General features: G+C 43.5%; 1 protein-coding gene across 50 annotated transcripts in view; it reads right to left on the bottom strand.

Moving 5' to 3' along the window:
- LOC120955320 (dystonin) overlaps nucleotides 1-12,153 on the bottom strand; it is a 182,120-nt gene that overhangs the window by 8,137 nt on the left and 161,830 nt on the right. For 23 of the 50 annotated variants that reach the window (XM_049608817.1, XM_049608816.1, XM_049608815.1 and 20 more), the window contains 10 exons: nucleotides 9,470-11,649; nucleotides 9,202-9,388; nucleotides 8,640-8,705; nucleotides 8,163-8,207; nucleotides 7,322-7,405; nucleotides 6,686-6,975; nucleotides 6,371-6,600; nucleotides 6,159-6,276; nucleotides 4,305-4,370; nucleotides 1,007-1,164 (listed from right to left, as the gene is read on the bottom strand). In XM_049608817.1, coding sequence (XP_049464774.1) covers nucleotides 1,007-1,164; nucleotides 4,305-4,370; nucleotides 6,159-6,276; nucleotides 6,371-6,600; nucleotides 6,686-6,975; nucleotides 7,322-7,405; nucleotides 8,163-8,207; nucleotides 8,640-8,705; nucleotides 9,202-9,388; nucleotides 9,470-11,649 — 3,424 coding nt within the window. The remainder of the gene's footprint in view (nucleotides 1-1,006; nucleotides 1,165-4,304; nucleotides 4,371-6,158; nucleotides 6,277-6,370; nucleotides 6,601-6,685; nucleotides 6,976-7,321; nucleotides 7,406-8,162; nucleotides 8,208-8,639; nucleotides 8,706-9,201; nucleotides 9,389-9,469; nucleotides 11,650-12,153) is intronic. The other 27 variants (XM_049608821.1, XM_049608819.1, XM_040376125.2 and 24 more) reach the window with 12 other exon arrangements.

Below are 12,153 nucleotides of genomic sequence, written 5' to 3' on the forward strand. Positions count from 1 at the left end.
CATTTAAAAAAACATTGATGGAGACTCAAAAAAATAAAAAAAGTAAAAGAAAACATCTAAATGTTTCAAACCAAGAGATGATTATGACACATCGTCATAAAAATAACACAAGATAAGTAAAACAAACTATAAATTTAAAAAAAATCGAATGCCTTTTGCCAGTTAGAGATAAAGAAACATTAGAAAACATAATCATATTTACACTATCCGTCCAAAAAGAAAAACGAAAGACAGTCAGCTACCAAAATAGATGCTGTCCTTCGGAAGAGAAAACAAAATATATGATACAAAACAAAAAGGGAGAAAAGAGAAAAGAACCAAAAACAATAGAATTACATAAACCCACACCAAAATTGAGAGCCCATGTGTGTGTGCTTATGCCCCCCAAGTCAAAACGGTGCAGATACATGGCTAACACCCTTATTGTACTTGACATTACAAACTATTGCACACATACACAAGTGATCGTGATCTAGTTGTTCTATTGCGGACTATTCTTAAATTAATGTTTAAAAAACTTTTACATTTCAACTACTTCACACGTAATTTACATGTCGATAAAAGGGAAAGAATGTTTAAAAAAAAGATAAAAGAACAAGTTTTGAAAGAGCGAGAGAGCAATTCTTTCAAAATGATGAAAAAACAAGAAAATATTAAAAATAGAAAAGAAACAACAGAAATTGTAAAAGAGCAAGTATTGAGAATTGAAAAAAGAAAAGAAAAAAGTAGCACAGTTCAAGTAAAGTATAAAAAAACCGTTTAAGACAACAACAGCAGTGTTGTCTCTCTTCATTAGCTTTCAAGAGTAGCTAATAAAACAGAAAAAAAAACATTAAGAAATAGTACCGGTAACAACAAGGAAACGCAGCCTGAACAGGGGAAACAAACATGTTGACTAAATAAAAAATAGGAATAGGAAACAGTACACAGAACGGGGTTGGTTTTGTGATAGAGAGAGAGAGAGAGAGTGTGTAAGAGAGAGACAGAGAGAGTGGGAAATATTTACCTTCACAATAGGACCTTGTGTTGGTATCGGCGAGCTGGTTTGATTCGATCCGGAACCGGCCGAGCCAGACATACGCGGCTTAAAGGCGGCCATCGACTGCGACACACCGTCGGCCAGTATGAACTGCTCACGTAGTTCGATGTTTGTACGTCCCTTGGCTATTGTGGTTTGACATTTACGATTTTGGAGGAGGGTTTTTTCGTTGTTGTTCGAGTTTTAAGTTTTTTTACCATGTTTTGGACAGTGGTGGTAGTAGTAGATGTTGTTGTTGTTCATAATGGTTACGAAAGGCAGGTGAATTAATGCGTAATAATGCGTGAATGGTGAAAAAGGCAGTACGGGGAAGGGATAAGAGGGGTTTGGTTTCATGGTTGAGTGTGTATGTGTGTGTGTGATGGTTGATTTTGATTGTAAAACGAAATTAATTATCATTTTAGATAATGAACACAGCATCACAAAGAAAAAAACACACAACACACGCAGATAAATTTGTTCGTGTTCGATAGAGATAATAACGTCGTATAAGGGAGTCGAATAAAATAATAAGTCGAAATCAGTCAAAGTAACCGGTCGCAGTGAGAGGGTCAGTGAAGTGTAAAGGGGACGGATGTAAATGGCGGGAAAGTAAATTAAATAAGGGTTTACATTTTGGTGGCGGTGAAGGTGACGGTTTGGCAGAAAAAGAAAACAAAGGAAAAAGATAAAGAAGTAGAAGAAGAAAAGAAATTTCGATTGTGAAAGATTTTGAAAAAAAAAAAACATAAAAAGGTTGGATGATTGTAACAAAATTATTATCCAATTGTAAAATAAAAAGAAAGGCCAAAACATTCCCGGTGTGCAAATATAAACCATCACCAAAACATACGAAATTAACAGTAAAAGGTAATATGGATGATTTGGAAATAGAAATGGGAAAAAGGGCAAGTGGTGTAGATAATAAAAGCAATGAACAAGGGGATTGTTAAATTGTTGAGTAAGGAAGTGTGTTGAATATAAAACAATTGAAAGAAAAAAATAAACAAACAAACAAACAAATATAAAATGTAGTATGTAAACTAAATGCGAAAAAAAACATACGAAATAAAACTAACAAACAACACTAAAACTAATAATACTTATAATAAATAAACGCTCGAGAAAATACATTTTTAATTTCATACATATTTCTCGAAAAAAAAATAAAATACATATTTTCTCGAGTGTTACAATCTTATAAAATACCAAACAAACTTAAATTAAACAAACTAATCAAAACCAAATCTTCACACACGATCTAAATAAAATTAAAAACTATGTGCTTTCCCACTGTGTGTTGGGTCCCGAAATAGAAGATCCTTAGAAAGGGATATAAACCGTCATAACTTATATTAATCAATGGCAACTAAAAAAAGTGATGTATGATTGTTTATACACACGCTTCTCTTTCACTTACGATTATCGAATACGAACGAAATCATATAAAGTGTAGTTCTTGTGTGTGTGTGTTTTTATAAAATGCTGCTTTGGGGAAGCTTAACTTCTCGGTGGAAGAATGGATGAAATTTCATGTTCCTTATGCCTTTTTGCGGGTGGAGAGGTTTCGCGTTATTTATATTACGTTTCATTTTCCAATTTTGTGTACGAGCCGAAGCAAAACTTAAAAGTAAAAGACTAAAACTGTAAAAGGCTTACAAAGATAAAATACTATTCAGAATTTTCGAAATCATACGAACGCAACACATAAGTAAACTAAAGCACATAATTTCTAACTTAAAAAGGAAAAAGTGTAAAAAAAAAACAACCTTAACGTAAAACTGTGCTGTACAACATTCAAGTTTTGCATGAGATGAATAAAAAAATAGCTAATGTATGGAAAGAATAAACTTAAACACTAATACCCGAACTTAGCATCTAAATAATATATAAAACAGCGCTACATAATGTACAACTAAAATGAACATAGTAAAATATCACACAAGAACACAATAAAAAAAAAAACAAGAAAACAGATGCCAACAACGTAGAACAAAAAGGAAGCAAACGTGTTATATTAGTCAAGAAAAAAAACTTAAAATTCTTCTTACGACACCACAGATAAAGAGAGAGAGACACACACGATACAATACATAGATCAATCGGCAATTTTGGACGGACGTTTGTGTGGAGAACACGGTGTCATATGTTAGTAGTAGAATTAGTAGTAGCTGTTGTTAGGCGAGCTGATAGACTGCTGAAAGGTGCTCGATTGGACGGTATATGGGGCTCGTAGCACGTATGATGCGTGTGGGTGTATATGCGTGTGATTTGTGTGTGTGTGTGAGATTTCAATGTAACGAATGTACGATGGATGAACAAATTGAAACTGTGGTGAAAGATAGTAGTGCACTAGTAGTAGTGCGCGCACGCATATGTGTATGGAAATGTGTGCGAGTTGAGTAGAAGAGGAGAAGGACAGTGCGAATTAAACAGTATTTCTAAAGCATACACACATTCAACGTACACAACCAGGAGGTTTGCTTGTAAATTTACTTTTGCTGAGTATTGATTTGTAATTGCAATATTGAGAATCCAGAAATATTTAATACATGAAGCAACTTGAAAAATGCACAAAATACGTACACAATTAAATTAACAAAGAATACGAACAAGATTTTACTAAGCAAAATGGGCGCATTATCGCCGCGTAATCAACTTTATTGTTGTAGTAGAGAGCTCTACACACAGCAGGTGTTTATCATCGTATATTCATTTACATTAAAAACGGAACAATCTCATCAATGGAACATTCGCGCAGTACAACATTCATTAACAAACTCGAAAGGAAATATTCAAACTAATTTACAAACAATCTAGTAACAATTTTGAAACCAACATAACAAAGAATAGAAAAAGATAAAACATCATTTTCTAAACAAAACAAACAAACATAACAATTCAAATGACACCAAAAGAAAACATCAATTCTTGGTAAGCCAAAAAGTGAAATAAAACACGCCGAAGAGGGCGCTTATAGAATAGAGAACACGATTGAAAAGGTAGAAGAAAAAACAAACGCACACAATATAATGGGCAGGCACATAGTTATCATTGTAGTAATGGAAATTCTCTTCGGCCCGGCCACAATATTGGATTTGAAGACAAACGTGTTCGTTCACAGCGCTGAGATCGGATCCCAGGCTTTCCCTTCCCATGTTACACACTCAGTGTCCCTTTTCGTTGAGGAAAATGTAACGCGGCCCACCACCGTGGTCGGCGAACTGAAATTTCTTCCTCTGCCACAGCAGCAGCTGCCGAAGGCTAAGTAATTCTGGCTGCTTACACAACGGACAGCAGGCTTCGTGCTGGCGCGGATCGTTCGGGTTCGGTAGTGGTAGAACTAAGGCCACTGTGTAGTTTAGTGAAATTTCAACCCCGCGTCCACAAATAGTGTTTTACGAAGTACGTTTGGAAAGTTTGAACGTAAAAACATCCCCGAAAAATTATCCCAAACGAAGTGACACGGCCAAGTGGATATATGGGAGTGTGTATGATGAAGATGTTCGATTTGTAGTGATGAACATGTTGATGATGGGTGTTGTTGATGTATCGATCCATGTTTGCATGTAACGATATATGGCGTGTGCGTGTGTAACGAGATGAAGGTTGATGTTATGTTGGTTGATATATGTGGCACCGGGCGGTTCGTCAAGCAAACACGGCCACACAAATGCGACAGAGAGCAGGAGTAATGAACGCAGGGAGGAGTGGTTAACGATTATCGTATATGTGTTAGCGTTAAAAGAAAGAAAGAAGAAGGAAGAAATTGGTTGATTAGTTTGTTAGAATTACCAGCATTGCAGCGCGAGGCATTAGGCGGACAAGTTAACAGCAGCATCACGGCACGCAACGTCACAATGAAGACACACACAAACAACACACAACAAATGGACGGAGCAACACATACACAGGGAGAGAAAGAGAGAGAGCTGCATATGAAAAGCAGCTGGGCGATCGCATTTTTTCCCGCCCATGTGATGCAATTGCAATCGGAGCAAGAGTAGCAAAGCGCAATGAAACGTTTGACAAAACACACGCACACACACATGTAGTTTGTGCAAATATCCATTTCGATTTGCAAGATGCGGGAAATAACTCCGCAAAGCAGAGAGTGAAAAGCGCAATGCTTGAGATTTGAATCAATTCAGCAACTTCCTTCCGTTTCCAAAAAAACACCAAGCGACAACTCGTCAATAAAGAAAAAGCAACTCGTTAGGGACTCTCGGTTAGTGTGTAGCATATATAGGCGGGTATAAACCGAAACATAAGCTTTCCTCCATCCCGGTAGAGACCGGTAGAAAGTAACGATGAAACAAGAATGGTTAGTGCGTAGGATACTCGCAACGGTTCTGCGCATTAGGTTCGGGTAAGGTTAAGGCATTTCAAGAAATGCTCTTAGCAAATGACACTTTGCGTCTATTAAACGGTATTAAACTTCATATAGGCATGCAGAGATTGTGAAAGAAAACCGGACTCTTGCTCTCACATCATCAGGAACGGTGGTATAATAAACGGTGGTTTGTTAATAAACAGAAATTAGCTTGAGTTTGTGGATAGAGTGGCAATATTAAGGTGTGGGTAGTAGCCCCTCTGCATTAAAACTTCGCCCCATTAACCATGAATTAATATTGAGATCAACGTTTCTTGTTGTTGTTGTAAACACTTTTTCAACTTCCGATAATTAAGAGGGTTATGTATGGTAAATTTGGGTTCATTAAAAAAAACAAAAACGAGGTAACGGCTGCGGCCGCTTGCCCCGGAGTTATAACAATTCACCATTATTTTTCAGCAATTATAAAACTGTTCACCTAGCAGTTGGGCAGTAGTAACGTTAAGCTGTGGGAGCATTAAACATGGGGCGGAGGTGGTGGTAAGAGGGGAACATCATGGTGAGTTTGAACCTATTATTGGCATCTTGTTGGTTTGGTTTGAAGACAACCGTTGCTATACCTAAAGAGTTTGTTCATTTCTAACATTATCCTATGCTTGCAACCGAAATGGAAAGATTCGTTGAATGTTTCGTTTTACTAAGCTTACTATTGTCTACACCTAACGCTATCCTAAACGTAACGGTAACAGTAACGTATAGTAGATAAAAATAAATAAATAGATAGAAAGCAGAACGCGTAGTACATACCTCGGCAAGGATCGTTCTTCACCAGGAATTCGTCCAGCGCCACCCATCCACCGCCGACGCGGACCATCACTGTACTTCTCAGGATGCGCACCAAGCGAAGCTTCTGGGAGTCACCGAACTGAAGAGGGGTTAGGGAGGAAACCATAGTTAGCTTTGTTTTTGGTTCAACGGTTCATCACGATTGCACACGATGATCACAGCGGGCTACTTACTCGATATTTTCCTTCGCCGACCTGGAACACGCGGAACTTCTGCCGACACGTACACAGCATGACCAACCGCTTGACCTCGTCGTGGATCTTGTCCGCCTCAGTCTTCGGTTTGCGGTCCTGCCAGTCCGGTCGCAGCGCCGCAATGAACTCCTGCCAATCGATCAGTCCTTCGCCGTTGCGATCGAACAGATCGGCTACGGCGCCCATCTCCAGCTTGGACGTGTCGAACTCTACGCAGAGTAACAAAAAAAAAAAACATAATAATTAGAGGAAAAGGTCACATGCTTCACAGTATCCCGAAGAAAAGATAGGTACTTGTGCCAATAATTCCATCGATGAACACCTCGCGCGGTATCAGACCGTTGTTATCCTTGTCCATCTTGCGGAACAGATCCGTCAGGCGGGACTTCTTGTGGTTCATGAACTTGAGGAAGCGCTTGCGCCACTCCTCCCAGCTGAACTGCCGGACGCGCTCCACATCCTGCAGGTAGAGCATGTGGTCGTGCAGGCGCCGCTGGCGTTCCCATGCCAGCATCCACACGTAGCGCCACTTCTCCCACAGCAGCTTCGCACGCGGCGAACGGAGCTCCGTGTCCGCTTGGTTGCTATTCAAAAAGTGGAAGAGGATGAAAACAGTGTTAAGCTTGCTGCTCTTCTGTGTGTACCCGTCTGCGGGAACGGTTGATTCGGTGCAAATGTATGATACATAATGGTGGGCGCGGCAATCAATGCCAGCGCAACTCGCTACATATTGTTGAGTTGTCTACTATTGGATGCACTCTAGTACTATATGGGTACGTGGGTATGATGATTCGTAATGATTCGTGTTCTCCACAATGAAGTTGCTGGTTTTCGAATGGGATGAAGTATGTGTGCGCACGGTAACCGGATCCAACGCCGGCGTGTTTCGCAGCTAAGAATCTGATGTGTACGGGGACCAAACTACAATACCTTGTCGAAAACCGTGGACCGTAATGTGGCAACCGATCCCGTTCCGGTGTTTGCGTTTCGCGTCCAGGACTCTGGGTTGCGCGGCTGCTCGGTTGGTGGTGCGGAGATATCGGAGTATCGGAGTATGTGCGCAATGAAGCAATGAAGAGGGGAATAACATAGTTCACGGAATGGAGTTTTGATGCAGTTTGCAAATTTTCATAGGTTTTTTTTTATGTTCATGTAATTCCAATTTGTTGGCAATAATGGTACGGGATACGTTCGATGACATGGTTTGTCAAATAATGGGACAGGAACACAGAACACAATGTACACAGCAATACATATACACATAGGGCACATAACACGCACGACGAACAGGCAGCATCGTGATGGTAATGGGGGGGAGGCAGAAGACGATAATACAGATGAGAGAGCATATGGCAACATAAATACAACACAACACAGCAACAGAAACACGCGTGTAGCACAGCGGCCGGAATATGTGAGAAAAGAAGAGAAAAAAACAACCAAAAACAATGATATATATAACAAACATGCACAAAACCGGTAACAATGTATGTAAAGCTAATTGTAAAAAAACAAACACCCAAACAAATGTATATAAAATGGTGCAAAATAGAGATACAGTTGATGCTACCATTCCCCATAAATTAAATCATGTACAGGACCGTTTTGAAAATGAAAGAGTTCTTCGTTTCTTTTAACCGAATTTGATGTTTTTTTTACTTCAATTTAAATCAGTAATAAATATTCTTTTCATAATGAGTTATTATCACAAAATGAACAAAACGGTGTAATAGAGAATGTGAAATGATAAGAACCAATAACCAATACACACCTTGTGCGACGTGAATTCAGGCCTTGATCACGCGATCCCTTAAAGCTGCACGGGAATATGCAAACACAACACACGTGACACGATAGAGAGTAAAGCAAGAAAGAAAGTTAAATAAACAGACACACAAACACATGTGATGAAAGCATGAAACGAAAAGTGTAAATTTAATGAAATGATGAAATAGAAACAAACATGTGTACAAATAGATAAATTGGATGGAATCAGAGATGAGATATGAGAACATTCCATTGCATTAGTATCACGAAAGAGTATTTTTTTTCGAGAAAATAAGAACAATAAATGAGATACGACGAGTGTCGACCAATAACATTTATCTGTTGAGTGTAATTATGCGTAATTGGTATAATGATGATACACACATGTTAATTGAACGTGTAACAAACAAACACACACGATAAAGAATGAAAAAATGAAATAAAAACAAATGAAATTATAAAACCATAAATAAAAACAAACCTCTGCTTGCGTCCTAGGGTGCCGTAGTCGGGTGAATGCTCACGAAGATCGGCCTGAGATCCTTTACTGTTATTTTGAGCAATGAGATCGCGTTGGTGGCGTTGGATGTAGACGATAGGAGTTAGGTTGACATAAATGCGAAACAACAAAATGTTTGTGTGGGTGTATGGGCAACAAAAATATTGAACAGAAGAGTTAGAAATGCAATTGATATGATAATTAAACAAAAAAGAAACGCTTGACTGCATGTGCGTGGCGCTTGCGATGCTCTCAATTTGGTGTGAAAATTCACAAATGAAATTAAGTTTGCGGCAAAACGAACGTGTTTTTAAAACGTTAACGACCAGAACAGAACAAAATTAATAAAACACAAAAAAAAGCAACTCTTTGAACGAATCGCGGCTATTCTAATGTGCAACACAATTGCGATAACGGCTAAATTATTAATAACAGAACATTTTACTGTGATCTAACAAACACACGCATACAGGCTATGATGACCTCCTGGAAGGCTGAGGCCACTAACACAAGGGGGCTCCTTTCAGTGTTTTACTGTACTTACATGGGTGTCTTCAGTACACCACGGGACGGTTTACGCGTTTCCTTCAGGCCCGGTGGCGGTTGGCGTGGTTTGCACGCACGGTCGACCTCACCTTGACGGCGCGCCGTATTTTCCATGAACTCCTTGTGGTCCGCAATCAGCACCTCTAGCGGTGGAATTTCATCCGGCAGTGGTTCCGTTTCCAGATCTACAAAAAAGGAAGGAAAATTGAGATTTAGCAGAAGTTTGGAACATGCTCCACCCACTACGCCGAAGAAGAGATTCTTACTTAGCAGCGTTGCTTCCAATCCGGCCAACCAAGCGAGCAGCTCCTCGATCGATTCGTCCAGATCCTGCAGATCCTTCAGATGCTGCTCCAGCTTGGTCTGGCGGCTGATCGCCCATTGCGAGATCTCGTCCCAGCGCGACTGGATGATGGAGATCCAGTTCTTGATGATCGGTATCGCGTCCGGGTGCGCCTTGCCGAGGATGCTGTTTGCCAGCCCGATCGTGTCCTCCTTGTCGTACTCCTTCTCGCGCAGCTCCTTCATGAACTTGGCGTGCGTGTCGAGCAGATCCTTCGCCTGCGACTCATCGTCCGGTGCGGCCGCCGCGAAGCGCAGCTTCTGCTCCGCCTCCGACAGCCACTCGAGCAGCATGTGCACCGACTTGTGCAGCCGCTCCGCTTCCTTCAGCGCCACGTCCAGACGGCTCTTGCGCCGGCCGCTCAGGTCCTGCACATCGTCCCACAGGCGCTGCATCTCCTTCAGATGCTTGCTAGTTTCGCGCGTCTCATCCGAGCGCTCCAGCTCGAGCCCCGTCTTCATGACGCTCTGCATCTGGGCCGACCGCTTGTCCAGATCCGACTCCAGCTGCCGGTGATGCTCGACCAGCGTCGTTACCGTGTCGAGATCGCCGTGCACCGGGCCGTCCTCCGCCAGGCGCGCCTTCGTCTTGCGCAGCCAATCGAGCAGGGCCTGCAGCGCGTCGGCAAACTGGCCGGACAGCAGCAGTGCCTCCTCGAACTTGCGCTGCCGCTCGACGCTCTTGTGACAGACCCGCTTCCACGCGTCCTTCAGCTCGCCCATCATCTTGGACAGCACCGGTTCGTCCGACTTCGGCGCCCGGTCCATCAGTCCCTTGCCGTTGCGCATCGTGCTATCGTAGAAGCTTTCCTTCGACTGCAGATTGCGCTGGATTTCGCGCAACTTCTCGAGATGCTTCTTGATCTTGACCGCATCGTTGCTCGTTTCCTCCGCCAGCGTATCGAGCGTTTTCTCCGTCTCCTTCAGCCAGCCGGTCAGCTGCACCCAAGCGTCGTGGAACTCGCGCGCCTCTTTGTAGCCGTGGTCCAGTGCGCGGGTACGCTCGGCGGCCTTTGCCACCACCCGCTCCCACCGGTGCTGCACCGAGACGAGCAGATTCTTGATCAGAATCACGTCCTGCTTCTGGCTGAAGTACTTCAGGTGCGTGCCCTTCTTGTCCAGCAGCAGCATCGACTCGCGATGGATCGACACGTCCTTCTGCAGCACCTTGTGCTCCTCCATCTGCTGCTGGATCGTCTCCAGCACGCGCGACACGGCCGACGCGCTCGACAGCTGCTTCTCGGCCTGCGTCAACCATTCGACGAACGCTTGCAGCGCGTCGTGGAACTCGGTCGCTTCCTTCAGCGCGATCTCCAGCTTGATCTTCTTGTCGGAGGCGCGCGACACCACCGCGTCCCAGCGCTGCTTCAGCGTGCGCAGCGTGTGCTGCAGGTTGCTAGCCGACACCTGCAGCTGCGTCTGCTTGCGCACGTACTCCTGGCCCTGCGCGATCAGCGTCTCCACCTTGGCGCGGTTTTCCTCCAGCTCGTTGTACACCTCCATGAAGCGCTCGAGCTGCTCGGACGCCGTCTCGGGCAGACCGCCGACCGGTTTGCTCGCACTGATCACCGCATCGACATCGCCCAGCCAGCCAAGCAGGTCCTGAATTTCGGCCGTGAACGCTTGCGCCTCGCGCAACGACTCCTCCAGCTCGTGCTGGCGGTCGGCCGCCTTCTGCAGCAGATCGCGCCACTGCTTGTTCAGCTGCTGCAGCTTGTCCTGCGTGGTGGACGCTTCCAGCGAGCCGCGATCGTTCTCGATCAGCTTGCGGCCCGCATCGTTCAGCGTGTCGACCGAGCTCTGGTGGGCGTGGATGTCGTTTGCCAGCACCTTCAGCTTGGCCAGCTCCACCTCCAGCAGCTGCGGATCGCCTGGGATCGGTTTCAGCTCGTCCAGGTTGGCGTCGGTCTTGTTGATCCACACCAGCAGCTCGTTCAGCGCGTGCTGGAACTGGCCGAGATGCAGGAGCGCATGCTCCAGCTGCTTCTGCCGCTCGACCATACCGCGCAGCAGGTTCTCCCACCGGCGGTTGACCGCATTCAGTGGCTCACGAATGGCGCCAGCCTGTTCGGCTGAGGTACGTTCCGTCAGTTCCACCGCTTGTCTGCAAAGGGGGATGAAAAGGTGTTAGAAACGCACGAACAGAAACGTTGCATTGTAGACACAAAAAGCGATAATATCATGCGATCAGGCTAGCTACTTTTTTGCACGGAGCTTAAAATCATTGGTTCGAGATGAAAATTGTTGGACAATTTTTTAAAACAAAACAAAGTATCTAATGCACTACATTGCTTAACAAAATCAGGACGACAACACATTTTCATCTCTGTATGCGAAACAAATTTGCCAATCTTATCCCATTCGGTCTCCCATTCCCAATAATCCCGAGCGGGAAGTAAAGCTTGCAAGCTACACAGACATGGCTACTATCGGAGTTCAGTAAAATTAGCAACTGTTAATTGCTTATTCATTTCTTGCCTGTTTAGAGCTCTATAAAACCCATCCAATATGACCAGCATGAAAAAACGAGAGAAAAATAATGTTACTTCATTCGATTCGGCGATGTTCGCGGTTCCATTCCACGAAAGGGGATGCTCGTTAGCGCACC

This window comes from Anopheles coluzzii, chromosome 3 (genome assembly GCF_943734685.1).
Source record: "Anopheles coluzzii chromosome 3, AcolN3, whole genome shotgun sequence".
Lineage (NCBI taxonomy): Eukaryota > Metazoa > Arthropoda > Insecta > Diptera > Culicidae > Anopheles > Anopheles coluzzii.